This window comes from Haliaeetus albicilla, chromosome Z, assembly GCF_947461875.1.
Source record: "Haliaeetus albicilla chromosome Z, bHalAlb1.1, whole genome shotgun sequence".
Taxonomy (NCBI): Eukaryota; Metazoa; Chordata; class Aves; order Accipitriformes; family Accipitridae; genus Haliaeetus; species Haliaeetus albicilla.
The window spans coordinates 60,402,837-60,425,535 of record NC_091516.1 but is presented as its reverse complement, the minus strand read 5'-3'; the positions used below and the strand labels follow the sequence as shown (position 1 = coordinate 60,425,535).

Here is a 22,699-nt window from a genome sequence, read left to right as displayed (position 1 = left end):
GTTGCCTTTATTTTGTTCAATAGGTTAAGGCACTCGAGGTATAGGAAATTGACTTGAATTACAAAAGAAAAAATTAAGATGAAAATTTTTTTTTCTGAAATAAATTAGAATTACAACTGAAAATAAGCAAAATAGAACAGTGCATCTTTGCTTAGAGTTAACCGAGCACACAGGGAAGCTGCACCCACTTACATAAAATAGGACTCTGATCCAATGTGCCAGTGCTAATATCGACTCTTAACTACATTCCTCTACTCATGCTGCACTCAAACCCCAATGAATTCCTACTTACGTACTTCTCTTAATACAGAACAAAGGAAAGATGCTCCAGAGGCACAAAGTGAACTGCAAAGTGATAACTGGCAGGGAGTATAATACAACGGATTAACTTCCCAACACAAACACTGGGGTATATCTCAGTCCTTTCTTGCACTGGTGAGACACAACACCTTTCTCCCATCATGTGCTTATGTATAGTCTGGATCCCTCAGTATATCCTTATAATCCTCCTCGTGCAGGCGTACAGCCATCACAGACTCTGTTAAACCTTCCCCTGAAGTTCTTTAGCTTCTAGTCACAAACCTGCCTGTGTCTATTCTCTGAACAGAACTACCAACTCTTACAAGTTATATCAAGAGACTCTCTACATGTAACGAAAATCACATTTAAAAAAGCAGGATGGCTCTCAAACAGCTATACAACCATGATCCATGTATCGACTGCACTTAGTTCACATCTCATGAGGAAACATCTCATGAGAACTATGATAAGCAGGATATAAGGGAGAATATGAGAAGACAAACAAGATCAATATAAATATTGTATTTTCTCCTAGCTGAGAAATATTTAAGTACTCCTTTTGTCCAGCTCACAAAACAAATATAACAGAGTTCAGATATGCTCTGACCGTTTTGAAACCTTCGTCCTAAAAAAATCAATGGAGTTGGATAAAACCTGCATACCTTCTCTGACAATAAAGACATAAAGAACTGTAAATAGTCGTTATTTCAGCTGCAGCCTTTGAATGCATACTAGTAAAAGGACTTGTCCAAAAAGCATTAACAACAATAAGCTTAGCAAAATGTGATGACAAGTTTCTGTTTAGTGACCTAAAGCCTTCTTCCTCATCAACGTGAGAGAATTAAAGAATACTTAATTGACTGTAAGTTTTGCCAAGGATTTATCCTGCAAAGATCCACACATACAGCCCCTCTCCAAACAGGAAAGTTTATAAAAGTTCATAAAGTGATCAGCAAAATTCATGAAGGAAAAATTTACTAAGAGCACTTGAGTGCAAAAGACATTACCTCAGATTTGGTAAGGTCTAGTCACAAATTGTTGGTGGGCTGCGTTTTAGGGAAGTTTTACTGTGTCAGAACATTTGCCCTATTCTTACCTCTTCCTGTGTATCTCTTTGGGCTATTGCTGGAGACAAGGTATGAGGTGAATTTGACCGCTAGAGCTATTGCATGTCTTCAGCCAGAGAGAGTTTTCCAACAGCCTCAGATGCATTCTGATCCAGGTACACAGTCATAATCCCAAACAGAGCTTTTTGCTCTCAACTAGGTTAGCTACATATTCAGGACATACAGAGAAACCCAAACACTGAGACATGAAACTCACCTGTGCATTCATGTTGTAGTCCTTTCCCATAGTATCCTTTTTCACAGATGCACTCAAACTGGCCAGTGTGAGTGCCGCATTTACAGCTTGCCATGATGTCGCAGCAGTTTTCATTTGCCTCACAGAGATATGAACAATGTGATATATCTTCTTGGATATAGCTGCCAGAGGGCAGGTCTGAAATAGTATCAATTTATTAACAAAAAATCCAAACAAAAGTCCCCCCACAGCCTGACATTATGTCATTAATGAAATGTTGCTTAAAACCCCTAGGTTCCAGTTCTAAGCAGTAGTGATGGCAGCATGAAGCAGAGCCTTGCTACACTCCAATTGTAAAAAAAATTGGTGTTCTTATTCTGGAAAAAGGCTCACTGAGATCCACGGTGCAAGATCCTCAAGTTTTCCCAATCAGCTTCACCTGCGCCTAACACTGTCAGAATGCAGTCTCACTCCCAACAGAAGCTGCTGAGACAGGTTTTCCTGACTTTGGTGGATGCTGTCTTTGGCATCAGGAGAGCATTTGGACATGGCATGTATTACCAGCTGTCATACTAAAAAAAAAATAATCTTTCCTTCAGCACATTCACACAGACCAATTAAACCTTACCTGGAACAAACAGAATGGCAGTAAAGCACACTACTTATGTACAAGTAGCATGCTTTTCAAAATTAAATGTAGCAAATAAATGCTAATGGCTGGTCTGATGCATGTTCTAAGCCTCAATCAAGCAGCACTGGCTTACAAACTAAGATCTAGTCATGTGTTCTCAGTTGTTAGTCTAAACTTACTCTATTTTTCAGGAAGAACTTTTTTTTTTTAATATGGTGGATTAAAAAAGGATGAAAACACAGTCCGAACTCTCTTTCCACCCCTTGCTCTTTCTAGTTTTACTGAATGTATAAGGTCATAAACTTAAACCGAATTTACTCTTATACACAGAGATCTAAATCAGTTCTGAACAGGCTAGCTTTAGTTGCTGTGTAAAATATCAACAGGTATTAAGGCTAGCCTTAAGGTGCGTACTAGGTGCCTCTTTTGGACAGCCATGTATCTAACTACAAAGTTCGTCTATTCAAGCAAAAGTTACACTGGCCCAAGACCATAGTCTGTTCTTGGGGGACAAAATGGTGCGTTGAATGGAGGTAGGTATGTATATAGCAAGGAGGAGAATTTGGCTCACATTTTGTTGACGATGAGTTAGTCAAACAAACAGTTTATCCTTTTACCTGAGGATGAACACCTCTGCTAGAAAGTAAGAGGAAAAATAAAAAATAAAAAAAAGGAATCAACACTACATAAGACATAATTACAAGACAGTACTAGAGATCCTTCTATTCAGACTTCTCTGCTCTCTGTAGACTTCTGAGGTTAGTACATTAATACCTTCATGAAGAGCCCTGCGTGCCAGAGCTTCAAACTCAGTAAAACTGTGAAGAAGGTAACAGTGATCTTCTTTTGGATGGGATGCCATGTCATTCAGTTCTCTGATATTTCCCTGCCATATCCCGAAGGTGAAGATCTCCACTCCAAATTCACGTAAGGATGCTGCAATGGGTCTTGGGTCTCCCCCATTGGAATATCCATCAGTAATGAGAAATATCACCTTTGTGGCATTTCCACGGGCATGCTGTAATATTTGCTGGAAGAGAAAATGAAATTGCACACCTCAGCAAAGGGTTAGCAGCGACTGGCCTGTACAGTACTTCCTCCATGATGTGGCTCCTTTTATTTGAATTATACAGCTAGATCAAGTCCTTGCAAGACCACTCATTATAATGAAGATCAACCATCTGCAAGTAGATCCTGTGGTCAGACAAGGCCAAACACTGAGTCACACTTCAGATGGTCACAGTCTGCACAATCCCAGAAATCATGGCATGATCTGAAATGAGACACATTTCACACTGACTGATAAAAGTCACCCATGCGTCAGACAGCAATGATCCTGAAGTGCTTGAGCAACTTCATTCAGACTTCAGTTTGAATAGGTAATACAAACATTAAAAATCTAGTGCAAGACCCATGGGACCAAAGTTCAGATGCTGCCAACTGTCTCAGTGTTATGGGAGTGACGTGGATGCATATCAGCTACCAGTTTGGTCCATATTGCTTTTCCATTCAGCACATGAATGCCTTTCGGTTCCAAACTTGCTTGACCATTCAGGGAGGTGAAAACTCACCAAACCCCACCAGAAAAATGTGCTACAAATGTGCCGCAAATGGTGGCACACCTACTCTTATTATCATGGCTTTGAGTATGTAATTTATGGACAAAGCCTCTACAATTTGTCATGGGTAACTAAGAACAAAAAGTATTTTACTAGGGATTACTTTGCTCAAAAAAAATCCACAGATCTATTGGAGAAATTGTAGGGACTGACAGATCAACAAAAGGTGAAGAATCAGTCAAAACCACAGATATAAATGTTGAAAACAGCTCTCAATAAGGCATGTATGAGCAGTTAAAGCTTCCACTGTCATTATCTAGCCACAGGCTTGGGAATTATTTATTTCCGCATGTTCCTTCCCACTTTCCATCTATCATTTCCTCATCTAAAAGGGGAAATCTACTGAACTTCTGGAAAACAAAACAGTGCCTGTGTCATTCTCTTCCCATATAAGGCAGATGGAAAAGAGCTATCTACCCAGTAAGCCCACAAGAAATGTAACAGTGTATGCATAGACAGAGAACATGCCACAGAGGGTGTACATACATGTGCATGGGTATGAAGGAAAAGGTAGTGAGATGGGAGAGATTCTGTCAGGAACAGTAGTCTTAAAAAAAGCATCTCAGATACCTGATGTGCAATGCAAAATACAGCTGTGCCCAATGAGGTTTCATAAGTCTCTCTCTATGAAGGGAGGTTGAACAGGTTTTAGAAACAGATGAGAACATGCGATTAGTTAGAAAAAAGTTCCTACTCATTGCCATAGTAAATTATAAGTAAAAAGCAAAGAATTTGGGTGTCTCTCCTATTAAACAAGCTTCAAAAGAGTGACCATGCACGGAGTGACTTGCTTCCCTAAATGTACCCTCAGCATGCCTCCTACAGTCAGCTACTGAATCTCCACTACCAGCACGTCTGCACTAGAAAACTGGATCCTGGAAAAATAAGCAGTCCTCAAAACTGTAACTTTTTGCATGGACAACAAATCCTGAAGCGTGCCAACAATCATTACAGTTTCCTATGGCATCATGCATTCAAGGATTGAATGTCAAGTCAGAGACAATAGTTATGAAGTTTAACCAGCTAACCAGCTGAAGAAAGAGAAACAAGTTACTAAAAGAACACTCAGTTTTCTTTATTGCTGGCAAACTGCTTGCTCCTAAGAGATCAAAATCCCTCTATCTGTATCTCCCACCATGAAGACTGCTTTTCTGTTGGTGATACATTTTTGTTTTTCTTGCAAGTCTGAGGCAACAAATACATTCTAACATATTTTAATGTCATCTTATGTTTTGATCCACTAAATTAGAAGGCCCACTTCTGATTTACTGCTGGTCTTCTCTGAACAACATTTGGATTGTTGTTTTTTTTAACCCCTGCATAGCTTTCCCCACTTGTTCCTGTCGAATTGTGCTTTCCTCCCTTACAAGTTTGTCAAGATCACTTTAGCTTGTCTGTCATTGCCTCAAAAACTGCCCGTAGTCCCTTCCACCCTGCTGCTATCTACAGATCTAAGAATCATTCCTTCTAATACTTCACACAAAACATCTGTAACAATACTCAGTAGTGCCTGAGTGAGGACATGCCCCACAGATTCCTGCACATTTCATCATTCCAGTCGGACAGTGTACTAGTGCTAGTTACTCTCTGAGTGTGTTTGTTCTTGAATGACAGGCAGAGCACCTGCAAAAATGCGATGTTAATGTGCTATGGACTAGAAACCAACCTATGAAGTTACCACTCTCATAACTGGCCACAGTCTGTCAGAGTGTGAGTAAACATGGGACCACCACCAATCTCCTCTTGGTGGCCAGGTGCCCTCTGCGGCCCTAAAGCAGGGGACTGTGAGGGACTGTGAACTTAAGTAGAAGGAATTAGATGCAGACTTTCAACTTAGTAGCATGCAAATTACTACCATGTTTATTTCAATAATAGATTGTACCATACTACAGTCAATACAACAGACCACATTTGACAGATCTTTGAATGATGCTCCAAAAATCATGTCATTGTATGACGAGTAGTAAATATATTTAAGCCACCCTTAACAAACACAAATTCCAAAAATGGAGGCGAACTATGGAGTTGAGTAGTTTCATTACAAAATTTTGAAGTAAGACTTATAAAATAAAATTGTCTGCCTTTCAGCTCAATCAAAAGCTTACAAGTTAGGTCAGTCCAAAGAACCTGCAAAGATTTTATAACCTTTCTCCCTAAGCCAGGCCACATTTCAGGACAATTTGATTTTGATTTGGCAATGCATTGATTTCAGGTAGATACTAACTGAAAACAAGCATACACACACCATAAATCAAAGCACAGACCATTGGCACTGTGGTCTGAAAGACTGCCAAGCAATGTGTTGCAGTTGGGCTTGATTTTATTACTACTTGAATGCAAAACCCAAAAGGAGTGAAACCAAATTCTCTTATAGACACAAATACCCTTCACAAACCAAACCTATTGTTCTTCATGTTGATTAAGTCATAAGTGGCAAACCAGAATGAAATGAAAAACCAGAATGAATGGAAAACTAGAATTAAAAGAATCAGGAAGATAAAGACAAGGCAGAACACAATATGAAGACAAATAGTAGGAAAAAAGTACCTCATTCATTCAAAATGCATTCTGAAATGGATGCTCTAAGACAAGTAGCACTGCAGGCAGAGAGGGTAGTGCTATTTTGATTAACATACATAATTAACATATCTAGCATTAACTGGTCTATTTTAAAATAGAATGTAAGCAGCTTAAGCTTCCATCCAACTTCTTAAGTATTCAGGCTGAAATTTTCCACTCAGGATGTTTTTCTCAAGCTGTTTCAGTGGAAATGGCTTTTATTTTGAAGAACAAGATGAGGAAAAACATATGTTCCATCCATACTTATTTGTTTTTTGCAACTGTAGCATTTCTGAGCTTTGCAGAAGGAACTTTCAATCTGCAAATCACTTTTATAATAAAGGTGGAAAAATACGTCCCAAATATATGCAAGTTGTGGAACTTGTGTAACTGAGGAAGAAACCACAGCTTGCACAGGGTTAGGAGACATAATGGAGATTGCCAGTGCAATTCTCTGAAGATCCCACCTGCACGCAGCTTGCTCTAGCAGAATATGATTTCAACTTGCAATTATGTCGTAACATGTACAGGAGGGGGAACAAAGCTTGATTTTGGCAGGACGCGGCCTTGCAATTTCAGTGTTATCCTTTCAGCACTGTTTCCCTCTGTGCGTAGCACAAAGCTGCACAAACTCTGCAGATTAAGGTAGTGGATAGCATTACACATTGCTCTAGTTTTTCAGCGATACTCATAATAGGTAGCAATCAAACTTCCATATTTTCCCTAAATACAGGGACATGTCTGCATGGCCAATGAACAAACTAGCTTCAGAGGCAGTAGACTAGCTAGGACAATGTGGATCTCAGAAACAACTATTTAATTTTGATTAGTAAATTAGCAGGGATCTTTGCTTTACAAAACTAGACTGCCACCAATGCCCTCTGAAACCACTGTGCAGAGTACACAAACCCTCTATGTCTTTCTGTGTGATCAAGAAAGGTTCCCTGGCTGTAGGCCCTGTGAACAACAGCTTACCAAGCCCTCTTAAAAAATGTGGGTCATTGTTAGAATGAGTGGGAAGCATAAGGAAAAGAGCATTTTTGAGGGGCAAATATCCCTTAGGTACATGACCCTGAGATAAGGCAAGAAGCCAACAACTTTTCAGTCCTCTGCATCTGAAAGGGCAACCTCCTCTTTGGGGCAGCACTTATGTCACACACAGACACAAATTGAACTAACAGGTAAGAGAGCATGAAACTGTCTTCCTGCTACCTGACAGACTCCAATATTCAGGCACCAGTGGATCGAGTAGAGAAACAGACAGATGAACAGACAGGATTGCTACATAGTGCCCCTAGAAATGAAACAAAAACAAAGCCACTGAACAGCTTGGCCTGCACATCATGCAGCTGTAACTCTAGACACAGAATCCCTGCTGTATAACAGCAGAGGAAAAGAACAAGAGAAAGAAAGAAACATTCAACATTTCAGAGGGAAAAAAAAAAAGAAGGAACGTAAGTCTATTTTTAAATCATCTGCATATGTCTGGTGGTCCAGTTAGTGTTTTGTTTCTTTCTGTGAAAGCACAGTGACATAAGGCACAGGCCACCCTCCAGAGCTGCTGACAATCCAAGTAACAATCTGCATTGCTCTGCCTCTTCTCTCCAATATTTGTATGGCATTTCACATAATTTTTGTTTCCTTTAACCCTGACTCACATCCCTCTATTCCAAGACACCTCTCTCCTTCCCTCTCCAGAAAGTTGTTTTAAAAGCCATTTTTTTCCCCAACAGAAATTTCATATATTTAAAAATGTCTGTTCGTGTAACCCCTAAACTTGTTAGCACACACAGAGGTGGTTCCATGTATTTAACCAGTCCCAAACAACTTCATGGACTGTATCTACATAAAGATGACTTTTTTTCATGACAAGGCTCTGCAGTCCTTTCATAAATTGCCAGGTTCTTCAATAAATAAAGCTTAAAAGCCTACTAAACAGGATTCGGAAGTTAAAAGGATCCTGAGAACCTGTTTCTTTGATATGAATATCCACATCTGCTTCTGATTTTACCATCAAATGAAACTGAGCACCAGCCATAACTCAAAATGAGGTGCTGAATGACCTGTTTAGTTGAGAACACAGCCCATTTGGTCACTACTATAAATTAATAATAAGGGGTAAGTACGAACAAAACAAAACAATTAAAGCTCTTGTTGATTGCAAAGAAATGCACGGGGCCACTAGAAACACCTCGTCTTTGACTGTTTTAGTACCTATTTTCTTGTCTACACTTCTTTAGCAGGAGTGATAGATCAGTCAGTTTCAGTAAGCCTTCCAGATCTTAAATAAAACATTCTTTTCACATTAGCAAAAAGTTATTACCATCTGTATTGTATTCAGTCTCTGTTCAGTGTGTACAAATATCTGGCAGACTCGCCATTTTCTTTGTGCCAGTAACAGTCCTTAGAATTAAAAAATGAAGTCTTGTGCAACAAAAAAAGCTGTCGTACAAAATCCTCCTCTAGAAATTGATTACTGTAAGGCAAAATGAAGTCCTATCATTACAGCCACAAAAACGGCTGAACCTCTAACTTCTGTGTTTTTAATGCTAATATAGAGTTTGTAATACAAAATCAGGGGATGAGTAGCATCCAAGACCAAAGACTTCTTCAGCCATTTGACAGCCACAGCAATGACAGCATCAAAGGTTCTTCATTACTGCCTCAATTACATGTTCTGCATCTAATCCGTAAACATTTGACCTTGGGCCTGATCTCTGTCCTTACTCAGTGTTTTGCTTTTAAAGAAGATTTTGACCATACAGAATTGGCTATTAATATATCTGTCTAAAGGGAAACAAACTGAAATGGTTTAATCTGTCTCACTTTACAAACTAAGCCTTAGATAACATCAGACATGTCCAGGATCCTTGCCAGGAGATGCTTGCCTTAAAAGGTTTAAGTTGGAACCTAGCTTTCAAAATAACATTATCCAAGCATTCATCACAAAAATTACACTGCTCCTTGTATATCCTGTAGGGAATACACTACCTAAGGGCTACAAAGGTAATGTTATTTGTTACAGGTCAGGAAGAACCATCATTGCACCTCAGAAGCAAAACCAAAAAGCCCACCATTAAAGAGCCATTCAGCTCTGCTATACCAGTAGACCACTTACACCAAGTTTGCTTTAACCCTAGGATTTACATAAAACCTACACACCATAGGATGAGTTCTGAATAGAACAAGACAATTCTTTTTCCCAGAGGATCACGTATTCACTATAAAAGAAATAATTCCTATTTTAATATAACTATAAATGATAAAACATAATCAGTATTAAACTTATATTAAAATGAATAAATCATACTTTATTACAAAAAAGACTGCATAGATTTGACCTGTATATTCAGCAGAATAGTAAACCAGTATGTCTTAATTTCTCACAGGTGGCTTCAGAAGTCCTTCACAAAGGGAAATGGCAGTGCTAAATCCTTTTGTGAAGCTCACCCTTTGTTTCAAGGTTCCTTTGCTTTCATCCTTCCTGCAGGTAAAAAGTCCAAATCTGGCAGAAAATTTTATGTAAATAAATATTCTAGAAAGAAAAAAAAAATCAGTACTGGGATCAGCCATAGCTTTTGGTGGATCTGAGGCATCTTATCACTGAGTCCTGAGCAATCCTAAGGAAGCTGGTCATCTCACAAGAGTAATGCAAAGCTAGGGGGTGACAAATACTGTTCCCCTTAATCATGACACAAATGTTGTTATTCATCTACGTAAAAGAGCTGGCTATACCTCCTCTGCCCCCTTTGTAAAACAGCAAAGGTCTGATTTCACCACCTTTTCTTTTCGTCAGTGAACACTGCTACTTTCACTGCTCCACTCATATAAATATTATCCCTTCTTTAGGTTTCATTGTCCCTTTCAGGAGATGAACTAGAAGATATTCCACAGTTAGAGGTTTTGGTTTCCAGTTGCTACCTTTCACCACTTTCTTCTGCACTGCTACACAAGCTCTAGAGAATGAGTTGTTACTTATATAGAAGAAATTAACTAACACAAAAGCTTTCCACGAAGTTAGCAGGAACTGCACTCATTCCGGGAAAAAATGTATCTACAGGATTAATCTGGATATTTAAATAGTGCTACAATAGGCTGTTGAAAATAACAACCAGAAAGAAATTTTTTAAAAAAGGAAAAAAAAAAGGTTATTTAAAATACAGTGATTTCATGCTGGTCTAGTATTGTATTTCAATGATCTTCCCTTCAGTTAAATAATGTACTAGGTCTACCAATTATTTTCTCGTGATTAATTTATGCAACGAGTGTGTCATCAAAATCATGTCCTTAATCTATGCATGTATCTTTTCATCTTTCCTATCCTTCTCATCTCCTCTGTCTTCAGCCTTCATCTTTTCCTTCCACAGTGTCATGCTTTCTGCATGTAGTCATCTTCCACCTGTCGTTTATCCTTTTCCAACTTCTATGTGTGTTTTGCATAACTGAGAATGAACTTTCCAATCTCTTTTCAATAACAAACTGCAAGAATCCTAATTCTTTCTTTTTTTTTGCTTAGTCACAACACTTACCTTCCAAGCATCTCTAAGTAACTTGCAGGTAGGACCTGAGTACATCTCACAACTAAGTCAGACATCCTCACTCAATGGATCAAAGCACACAGGTAAGAAAGCCAGGCATGCTCATGGCCAGGAAACACAGGGACATGTCATCTGAGGAAAGACTGACAAATCTAATATTGTTCAGCCTGGAGAAAAGAAGGCTTCAGGTCCTCTTATCCATGTATAAAAATAATTAATGAGGCAGGGAGTAAAGAAGATGGATCTAGACTCTTCCAATTGATAGCATGAGGCAAGAGGCACAAACTGAAATAGTTGATATTCCACTTAAAGAGAGGAAACATCTTTTTTACTAAAAGGGTCATCAACCTTTGAAAGAGGTTTCCCAGAGAGGTTGTGGGATCTCCATCCCTGGAGATATTCAAGACCCAACTGAACACAGTCCTGAGCAACCTGATCTCATGGACCCCACTTTGAGCAGTGGGGTTGGACTAGATGGCCTCCAGATGTCCCTTCCAACCACAACAATTCAGTGATTCTGTGGTTTTGTGATATAGGAGGAACGTATTTGACTTCCAGTTCTTAGCATTTATTATTAACCTGACCTTCCCTCTTTCTACAGCATGGATTCTGCCTGTAATGCCTGTGTTACATTTTCAACTCTTAAGTATCATTGCAGTTAAGAAGTGCCATTTCATGCATTTTGTACAGCTTGAAAAATGAGTAAACCATTCTTACCTCAGAGAGCAAAGCTATGCACTCCAAGTCTAAGACGATCATCTTCACATTACATAAAGACTGTTTCTTTCCCCCACCATCAAAAAAAAAAAAACCCCAACCCAAAACCACCACTGCCTTCGCAATGACAGGAGCTACTACACAGAATTTTGACCTACGTGCTTCTTTCACACAAGTGTGCTAGGACTGCTGGATCTGGTGACTTGAAATTGGGTGGCTTGCAGTTTTGAGCTCTGAATTAGAAGGAACAGAATGCACCTAGTTTCCAGGAAACAACTAACATACATATCCTTCATCTTCTATCATTCTGAGGTCTTCTAAACGGGACATTAAAAGACAAGGCATGTTATGTACATAGCCATTTCCTAAGCTCTTGATGCTGTACAACCCTTTAACAGCAAGTTTATCAGGACTCTGAAAAGGAGAGGCCTTATATGCTGCTATGCTGTGTGCTATATTCAAAATATCATCTTGCTAACAGATTTCATTTTGATTTGAAAAATGAAAAATCCTAGTTTGCTTTGTGTGTGAGCAATTTCCATCATTAATATAACTAAGATGTTACTTGATTTCTCTAGTACTGCTCTAGTCTTTTGCTAATAATAAAAAAGAGACTCAAAAACATTTTACTGAATACGTAATTAATCTTCAGGTATTTTCAGACCAAGCATTCACACCACCATTGACTAGTGCATCTCCAAATATATGTTTCTTTTGTGTTTGTTTTAAACATTCATTACTTTAAAAAAGCAGGAAAAAAGCTGAACAGAATAATTAATTCCAAAAGGACAAACACAATTCATGACGTGGCCCATCTACTGCCAGCTGTCACTGCTCAATTAACTTCTGAATATCTTTGTTTGCTCCAGGACTGCTAGAATTGAGCAACATGAACACACAGTTATCACTGATAAGAGCCCTCCTGGCCCAACTGGTTGTGGGGGTGTGTTTGGGAGAGAAAGAGGACAGACAATTGGACTGCTTCACTGTTCATAGTGCATATGCTCTGCAGAGCACCACAGCTCTGAATGCTAAAGCTTTTTACAGGCTGCCTGTCAGATTCAAGGAGGTTCTTCATCTTCCTTGTTGAGGTTACCACAGACACCCTGAACTAGAGGGAACATCATAATTTTAACAGCAGGTTTTGTTTTTAATTGTGTTAACATCATAGAGAATTAAACAGCGCAAAGATTTGAACAGGGTTGTGATCACCCGAAGAGCCTAGCTGTTGCTAAAGGCAATAGTGCTTTTAATTTCTGCACCAAGGACAGTCAGAAGATTCTGAGCACCACTATCATTCCATCTTGCCTTCAAAATGTAATTTTCAAATTCTAGTAACAAGTGGAACTGGAGGACAAAGGCTAAAACTGTGTCACAGAACACACAAAATACATTACATACAGAATATCAATGCTGAGGTTTGTGTCAGAAAATACTGTGAAATATGATGTATTTTGCTGGAAAGACCTCTTGTAAGTCTAGGAAATTAATTAAAAATAAACCAACTTATTTTGTCACGACTTTTTCAAAATTTTAATGCCTGGAATTTATTTCCTACTCTCAGAACAAATCACTCAGTAGCTTTTCTGGTTTGTCTTTGTATCTCTGGAGCAAAGCACATAAGACTGATTTCTCTGTGAAGGTGCTAACTCTAAAGGATGCGGAATCCGAGGGTACTTACCATCAGACTCCTCCAAGCAAAGGTTCTGAGAAAAGAGGACAAAAACCAGTTTTCTCAGGAAAAGTAATCTCTATTCTTGAAACATTTATGAAAACATCATCCAGATACCATCATGATGAAAGGTTTCATTCAGTGTGCTGTTAGTTCTGCAGCTGTATCACTGAGATTTGTGTTAATTCCTGCAGCAGAGTCTCGTGTTTCTCACCTTTCCTCTGCCTCAGTATATTACACTGGGAAATGGCTTAGGGCTTTTTGGTACTGTGCTGTAAAGACTGTGCCTTCTAAGGGAGGCCTGTCTTGGTAGACATGCAACACAGCATATGCTGGCACATCTCTCTCTCTTTGTGTCCCCAAACCTCCTCTCCTCCTTACTTCGCTCACACATGGCTGGCTGACAGAACACAGGTCAGGAAGGTTGCGCTACACTGTGCAGTGCAGATCCTTCCAGGCAGGAATATCCACCTCAGCTCTCAGAGCTAGAAGTTATGAAAAATGTCAAATGTGCTCTGATCATATGACCTTGTAAGGTTTAGGATTAGACCAGCTTCCTGTAGCCCAGGGAAATGGGCTGAGACAGGTACATGATGGCAAGACAAGGAACAACTACCCAGTAATAGGAGTTTCCTTGCTTGTAGTGCCCAGCTTAGCAATGAGAGACACAGAACACCCTCTTTGTGCCAAAAGGAGCACGTTCTCCTATGGTTGCCCCCTTTTTTTCCAGAAAGTTACAGTTCTTTGTCCTTGACTTTTTATGCTTAGCACTTAATGACATCTCAAAAACATCAGCAAGGCTAGAATGCAGTAACACTGGTGGAATGGATCAAAATTCAAGGGTCTTTCATACAACTGAAAAGTAGACTTCAGATGACTAATTTCCAAAGCTTCAGTAAACTCCATGCCATTACTAAAATATATCGGCCATTTGCACAGTTCCTTGGGATCTCTCTTAAACACTGTAACAGTTTCTCTGCTTCTGAAAGGCCCCCAATGCACACATGGCATCTCCTATTCAAAGCAGATGGGAAAGTCAGAAAATGTCAGCTCATCACTGTATCATTAAACTATATCCATACATCATCACCAAAAGGTACTCTTTACAGGTAGAAGTCATAAATCACTCTATGCAGTTTTGCAAGACACCAAACAGTATAGCCATAATGATCATTTCAGCCTTAAAACATCATGAAGGACGTTCATAAAACAAAGACAGTCAATTGGAAACTAATAAAACCTGATGCACTTTCCACGGAACTTCAAGATTTTCGTGGAGACTATGATTTAGATTAAATCTAGCATGTCTTCAAAGTACTTCCTTCTGCTGTCTAAACCCACAAACATCTTTGAATACTGCTATCAAACTCACAGTAGTGCAAGTAGCAATAAACAATATGACATAATGAGCATCCCAAAAATTGAAGAACAAAGGAGAAATGTAACTTTCTGTTCTTTCGTGGGCTGATTTGCCATTCTCAGAGCCACCAAGTTGCATAAGCAAACTACTTGGCCAGGAGTTGTGCAAAAGTATAAGCACAGATGGTATCTTGGAATGCCTTCGAGGCAGGTTTTAGTAAGCCATAAACTTTGCATGAAAATATTGTAAACCATTCCATCCGATAACAATTCTTTTTATACAACAGTTTGCACTGCTGCTACTTATCCCTAGTACTACTATGAACATATTGTTGGAATATATTCATAGGTATAAAAACTGGTTTGGGAGGGCACACAGTCCAAAGTGTTAAAGAGAACTGACAAGAGACCTTTTAAAGCCATGAAAAACAATTATTTCAAAAGCAATGAAGAACAGAATACTCACTAGTATTTTTTTGCCTTTTTTTGATCAGAACTACTTCTATTCTACTGCTTCTAGGGATACTGGAGAAGGAAGAACATGGAGAGTAAGGGAGAGGAAGCAAGTGTTTAACACAGGGTCTAGTGTCAGGCAGTGTATCTATGCTTCTGCAGCTTCCTACCTACTCAATGGAGAGGGCGACACTGGCATAAAGGGCTTCAAAACACCTAACACAGAACTGCCATATAGAGGCACTGCACATAGGGATGACCCTACCAGTGGCCGCTACTGGGATACAGACTCCCAGGATGAGGCACTTCAGTCTGCGCCTGAAGCCAGGCTGTCTCTCTTCTGTACCTCACACTGATGAACTCAGTTTGCCTTGTTGAACTGACGAGGGCAAAAGGGTACATAGCAGCATCCTTCAGTGCTTCTTGTAAGGCACCTATTTTAGCATTTGAAAAACAAATTACACTTAAGCTAAAGGGAAGATAATTAATGGCTAATCTGCTAAATACCAGACTTCCAAATCACACACTTCTGCTTAGACCAAATTCAGGACACAATTTTGGGAACGCAAACAGACAAATTTCCAAATAAGAGGTTTTCAACCAAAGAAAATCTCAACCCTGCTTAGGCCCATATATGATGTTAAACAGAGCACTTTTTGCCTGTCCTGGCCAAAAAAGCCAGAGAAAAAATGAACTACTTAATAACTTCTTAAGGTAGCCCCATTTCATTCTAGGTCTAAAGACAATGAACAATGTGCAAATGTGTATCTTGTCTCTGACCCTGCTGTATTAATCTTGGGAGCAAATTCTATGCAAGACTGCAGTATGCAGGACAAGTACTTTTCACAAACGCTACATTGATTAAAAGTGGTGATTCAGAGCTGACGCTAAGGATGGCTGACAGGAACTCCACTCTCAATTTGCTCAGTAATCGCTAACTACCAGCTCTGCAATTTCAAAGGTGACCACAGAGGTAAACCAGGTTAACTTCATTTTTTAGCACTGTAATCTTTAGTATAGACTCCAAGGCCACACCAGAACTTAAGAGAGGCCCACTGCTGTCAACTAGTCAGTTAGCTCTAACTGACCTAAGCCACCATCAGATATTTACAGTACAATGGCAGAGAGAGGCTAGAATCTGCTACTCTCTATTAGCTGCTGATTTTGCGAGGTCATAGGAATAAAAATCCATAACCGTATTCTTGATAAACAGACAACATGCATGACTAAATGCTCATCTTCTCAATGGGAGGCTGCTACCTTTTTCAAATAAAAAAAATTAAGCCACTTACATGGTGAGTAAAGATTTTCAATTTCCTTTGCCTCAACTATTTTTTTGCTTTAATTTCAAGATGAGATTCTGAATCTGAAAATGCATCGAAATTAAAAGCCAATTATCCTCGTGGGTAACAATGCTGCATCTCATACTTCTGTGCTTTTGACATACAGAAGAAACAAAGCCATGATTACTTATTTAAACAAGCATTAAATAAGCATTAGAACTGTTTATCCTAAATTGATATGTGCTTACATTCTTTTGAGGGCTAGTTTTTTCATGTTTGTTAATTGGACAACAGAACACTGAATTTGACATTCTGAATGGCCATTCACCATGCTCCCTCAAGATCAGGTTAGATACAAAAGCTAGATTTTAAAGACCAGATACTCAGAAAACGTGTCACCTAATTCTGTAGGTGCTGCGACAGACCTTCCACTTACATACACCACTGACTTCAATGGAGTGAAGATGAATTACAAAAGCAAAAAGCCCAGCTTTTTAATGCAACAATTACTACACTAACACACAGCAACTCCCAAAGCCTCCCTCAGCTATTGCTTTGCCACGTTGTTTAAAATGATTGACTTGTCTGTTTAAGGCTGGCTGTGGGCTACCTCTGACTTGAGCTCAAGAGCAGTGCACACCTACAACTTCCAAGTTCAGTTCTGAAGGGAAATACTTCCCATTTTACTTCCGTTGGAAGACAGAAACAAGCCTGTCTTCTTAAAAGCAGCTGTTACTATTTTGTCAAGATGCTGCCACATGGAGTAGTTTAAATAATTTGTATTTCCATTTTTTAACACAAAACAGTAAGCGCAGCTTCAGGATGTTTGAAATGTCCATCAATAAAGATGGCCTATCAGTGCTGGCACATATGTAACTGTGACTCTTGGGTGCCAAGACAAGAACACACCATTCAATTTCCACCACTGTACGACAACCCCTTGTTTCCATTTCATGACGCATCTGGCAGCAAATGCACATCCCTTCCACGAGGTGCAATGGGTGCTGTTAGCAGTGGTTATCTCTCAGGATCAGAAGCTCCAATCCAGGTGCCTACAGCTGAGAAATTCAGCACATCACACTACTGAGGTCTTTGGGCTTTAGATGCATTCTGTAATTAGCAGCAGCAACACTTGCTTAAATGTGTACTTGCTTCAGTTCTTCCTTGCTGTCAAAACAGCTCTGCAGCTTTCCTTAGTGCAATAAGCAATCTGCTTAACATAAACTGCATGTAGTTTGTGTTGTCTCACCAACTCACCATGTGAAAAACTGAAGCCAAGAGTTTTGAACCAGTGAGCTTAGTTTCTTCCCCTTTCTTAGACTGTGTACATGTGCCTTAAAAGAAAGATTGCCGAACACAAGCAGAAGTTAATACCCCTATATAACTGCTATTACAGATATTTTGTTATGCAAAGTATGTTTTATATAACTCAACATCTGTTCTTCCTAAGATGCACAATCTAAACACAGAGCAAGTGTCTCAAGCCACATATATTAGTGTCCTTTGAGGGACATTTTGTGGACCTTAAACTGAATTCTGAACTACTTCATGTCTTAACTCTTTCCCTATCTTAAAATTAACTACTGTAGATACCATAGAACACATATTCATACTCTAAACCATACATGATTTCACTGCATGGAAGATACCATCAAATAAATTTTCATTCTCACCCATGCTATAGCTTTCAGCCATAAGGTGAGAACTGTAGCATCTTGTATCTCAGTCAGTAAAATATGCTAACATCTTGGGAATCCAAGACATAAGAAAAAGTATCTGCAACAAAGCTGTTACTCTGACCTCATGAAGCAGACCTTGATAAATCTTGTGTTACAGTCAAAGTGGCCTACAGCTGTCATCTAGTATACAGGCATTTTGACTGGTACTCTCTAAAGGTCCAGATTTGTTACCCAGTTTCCTACTGTCCTCTCTCCTCCTGCCTCATATGCTAACAAGTGAAGTGAAAACCAGAGACTTCTTATAACCTGTAAATATGAATAGCAGTAGTCAAATAAAAAAAATAAAAAGTTATAGCAGCTGTAAGGCTAGCCTGGAGGCCATCAAAATTTACTAGTGAGCAGGAAGGTGTAAGGAGTATTTCTTACAGATATTAAAAACTACATTTTGGTGAAAGTAAACTTACCTTTGAAAACATTCTAGTATGTGTGTAGATGAGCTCAACACTGATAATGTCTAAATAAAAATGACCCTGAAATATTAATAAACCTGACTGTCAGAATCCAAAATTGAAAAAATTCCTTTCCCTGGGGGTTTTTAACTAGCAAGCATGACAAACTCACCATCAAATTCCTGCAATCTGAAGGTAGCCTAAGAAGTTTCTAGTACATGTAGTTGCAATAGATTTCCCTCCTGGAACATAATGCAAAATGCTTTGGCTGGTTTTTTTTTTCCCCAAACCTGCAATTAAGTCCTGACTCTGGAGCTCTGGAAAAAAGACCTTGGCAGCAGACATGCTCTCTGTGACACCTTGATCACTGAGAAAAGTAACAAAAACACTAGGCTTTTTTCACATCAGCAAATATATCTAACACTTGCTAGCTCAAGTGTGGCATGAAATCCCAGAGTCACGAAACTGAACACTGATGGCAGTTCAGCATTCCTCATCAGGGTGCTGTCTCTTGCCACTGTCTCTGGTGGTAATCCTCCGTATTTCCGTGCACCTCATAGAATTTATCCTTAATCTGCTGGGTAAGAATGTCAAAAGTGTGGTCCATGTGGCAAAGGTAAGCATGGACAGCTTTGACAAAACACAGAAACTCTGCAATAAACTGTTCTGGGAAGCAGCTTCGGAAAGGATGCAAAACTGCAGTGCCAAGGAGAACTCCCTTATTTTTTGGAAAAAGATGGACTGCATGGATGTGCAACAGCTTGTCAAACTGAGTAGCTCTGCTTTTAGGATGATGTTAAACGTAGAGTTTTTCTGCCACAGGTTCTAAGACAGTAACTGCTAACTAAATCTTGCTCTTGTTGCCTGACTTTCCCAGGTCAGCCACTGACTGGCCTGATGACCTTGCAGAATTCATTTATCTCTCTGCCTCCGTAGTTTCCGTAGAACTGTCACAGACTTGAATTAATCATTTTGAGACCTACCAATGAAACGTGCTGCATGATGACTTAAATGCTGGGATTATTCTAACAATGCACTTTCCTTCATCTTCTGTTACTATGACACACAACTGATACTATTTCAGGGAGTTTGTCATGTTTTGCAGACACTTTTGGTTTTGGAAAAGAAGCAGAGAATTCTGGTTAGAAGCAGAAGAAATCCCACATTAAAGTGTAAGAAGAAAAAAAGAGACATTTTAGGAACGTGAAAGCAGAAATAATTATGGTTGTACCAAAAGACAGTTCAAAACAAAGGACAGCAGTGTAACAGTCCAGAGGGAATGGCAATTTTGTTAATACTTAAAATACTTCTCTAGATTTATTCCAATAGTAGTATTTTACACTTAGAACAGTCATTTTCTTAAGAGTCCCTAGAAAGGAGAGTATTCCCTGAAGCTGTAATTTGTCTCACATGAAGAAGACGTACTGAACAAAACCACACTACAGTATCTTTAACCAAGAGCCAGCAAGCAGCCTGAAATTTAACTTTGTCATTCTATCGCAATTCTCCCTGCCACCACGTGAATATGTTTCTTCGCACATTCTTATAAGACCACAGTGTAAAATGACAGTGATACTGTTGTAGTCATAAGGTTTAGCTGGGCTCATGAAACTAAATTGTAGGTTTCTGAAGGGGATTTTTTTTATTTCATTTCAAAGGTATGATTACTCAAGACTCCATACCAAGACCACAGACAGTATTTCTTAAGCTTATGTTTTGTTTGTAATGGTTATTTTTAACGCATATCACTAACTTTTTCACGCAGCACCCCTGGGATGGATCTATATCGAAAACTGACTTCATAGTGGAAGATCTATTACAGGGATGAGTTTTCCTAAAGCAGGTTTTCCATGTGCAACTCCGGGCATCTTAGAAAATGGTCTGCCCTTCTCCTGCCAAATGTGAAGAAGAGAATAATCTTTGCCAATTTCATAGGCCCGGCACGGATGCACCTCTTACAGCCTCACTTATCAACTCAAACGAGAGTGTGTAAGATGTTTCAAAAGAAGCACACCCAATGCTCAGTTACAGGACACCACCAGAAATTAGACATAAAAATAACACAAGACTAGACTTGCTTTGGGAATGCTCCTGCACACAGAGGCCAAATGGCAAGGAGCAGCCCGGTCTAGCCTCATAAAAAAGCTTCCACTGCAGACTGGCTGCCTATGAGGCCATCCAGGGGGAAATCTCCCCAGCATCCTCAAGTGCCAACACATGCCCGCCCAGGAGCTGCCTCGACCAAATTTGTGCCATGGGACTGTATAACAACTTAACACCAGAGACGATCGTGTTCCAGTGTCTGGAAACGTTCCTGGACATGCTTCTATTTATCGGTATACTATGCACAGCTTAAGGGCACCTTTGTCAGTCATCAGCAATTAAAATAGTCACCTGGCGACAGTATGTAGGTATCTCTGACTGCTGACAGCTATCGGGCACCCAAGTCCCGCTGCCAAGAAACAAGGCAGACGTTTCAGATGCCAGACTTGACTCATATGTATCACTTCTGAAATCGGGACATTGGCTCCATGCTCCATCAAGGAGTGAATTTCACACATTTGTTTGCAAGGGCAGCAGGAAACATGGGGGCCGCAGGCGCAGACAGCACGGGAAGATGGCGACTAGTTGCCCAGACCAGAGTATGCCGCATCCCACACCACGCCGTTCCAGGTCCCACCGTACAGCCCTACACCCCTCGACACCAAACACTCTCGCACAGCAGGCAGAACCACAATCCCACGCCACACGCTGCACAGCACGCCGCGCACCAAGCCATCATGCCTCACCACCCCACCCGCTGCTGCGCCACACGCCTCGCCGCACCTCCCCTCCCTGCCGAGAGCTTGCCACAGCGCACGCACCCCGCGCCTCGCCTCGCTGCACCCCGCCGCAACGCACCCCCATGCCCCTCACCGCACACCTCACACTTCACCTCACCGCCACGCACCGCACCTCACCTCACCGCCACGCACCTCACCTCACCTCGCCTCGCCTCGCCGCCAGACGCCCACGGCAAGTCTGCACCGCACCCCTCACGGCGCCGCCACACCCCTCACCACCCACCCTCCCGCACCCCTCACCTCCCCTCACGGCCACGCGCCCCAGCCCACCGCGCAGCGCGGCGCCGACCCCTCGCCCTCCCGCCCGCGGGCGCCGGGCTCACCGCCGCCTGCTGGAAGGCGCCCTTGGTGTAGGTGCCGCCGCCGCGGTAGGCGATGGCGGGGATCTCGCGTCCCAGCAGGGCGCACTTGTGCTGCTGCGGCCGCCGCCGCGAGATGTAGTCCACGCGTGGCACCACGTTGCTGCGCGAGGAGAAGGTGACGATGGCGACGCGCGTGGCCGCGGGCACCACGGGGAAGTCGGAGAGCAGCTTCTTGACGAAGCGCAGCTCGCTGAGGAAGTTGGCCGGCCCCACGCTCGACGACTCGTCCACCAGGAAGACCAGCTCCAGCCGCCCGCTGCGCGCCCGCAGCCGCCGCACCTGGCGCTTGAAGGCGCGGCCCAGCTTCTCCACTTTGCTCTCCGTCGTGTCGGGCAGCGGCGGCGGCGCCGCCAGGGCGGGCGAGGCGAAGGTGGGGACGCGGGAGAAGGCGCCCGGCGGGCCGCCCGCCCGGCCCTGCGGCGCCGACGGCGACAGCGACAACGACAGCGCCAGCCCCCCCCAGCAGCAGAGAGCCACCAGGGGCCACATCGCGGGGCGGCGGGCGCGGGGAGACGCCGGCAGCCGCGGGAGGAGAGCGGCTGGTCGCCCCCTGACGCCCCACCTCCTCTCTCCTCGGAGGGGCGGCCTGCCTCACTCACTCACTCACTCACTGCCTGCCTGCCCGCCGGCCCCCGCAGGTATCCGCGCCCTTTAATCCCCCCGCGGGCCTCCCCCGCGGCTGAGGCGCTGCCCCTCGCACGCCCCCCTCCCGGCTGCCCCCCCCCTCCCCGCCCCGGCCCCTCGCCTTTCGGTAACGAGCCCCCCCCCCCCGCTCCCGACCCGCCCCCCCGCCGCCCCCCGCCGCCCCGGCCCGCCCCGATGGGTCCCGCACGGCTGGCGGGGGCCAGCCCGGCAGCGAGGGGGGGACGGGGAGGGGGGGGGGCGGCGGTGACTGGAAACGCGCCGAGCCGAAGCGGCGCGGTGCCGGGCTCC

The 22,699-nt window shown here is 41.9% G+C and overlaps 1 protein-coding gene across 3 annotated transcripts in view; it reads right to left on the bottom strand.

The window, feature by feature from the left end:
• SVEP1 (sushi, von Willebrand factor type A, EGF and pentraxin domain containing 1) overlaps positions 1-22,428 on the bottom strand; it is a 128,153-nt gene extending 105,725 nt beyond the window's left edge. For all 3 annotated transcript variants that reach the window (XM_069776420.1, XM_069776421.1, XM_069776422.1), the window contains exons 1-3: positions 21,728-22,428; positions 3,008-3,263; positions 1,624-1,800 (exon numbers count right to left, since the gene is read on the bottom strand). In XM_069776420.1, the coding sequence (XP_069632521.1) occupies positions 1,624-1,800; positions 3,008-3,263; positions 21,728-22,255 (961 nt within the window). In that variant the 5' untranslated portion in view covers positions 22,256-22,428. The remainder of the gene's footprint in view (positions 1-1,623; positions 1,801-3,007; positions 3,264-21,727) is intronic.
• Positions 22,429-22,699: the final 271 nt, after the last annotated feature.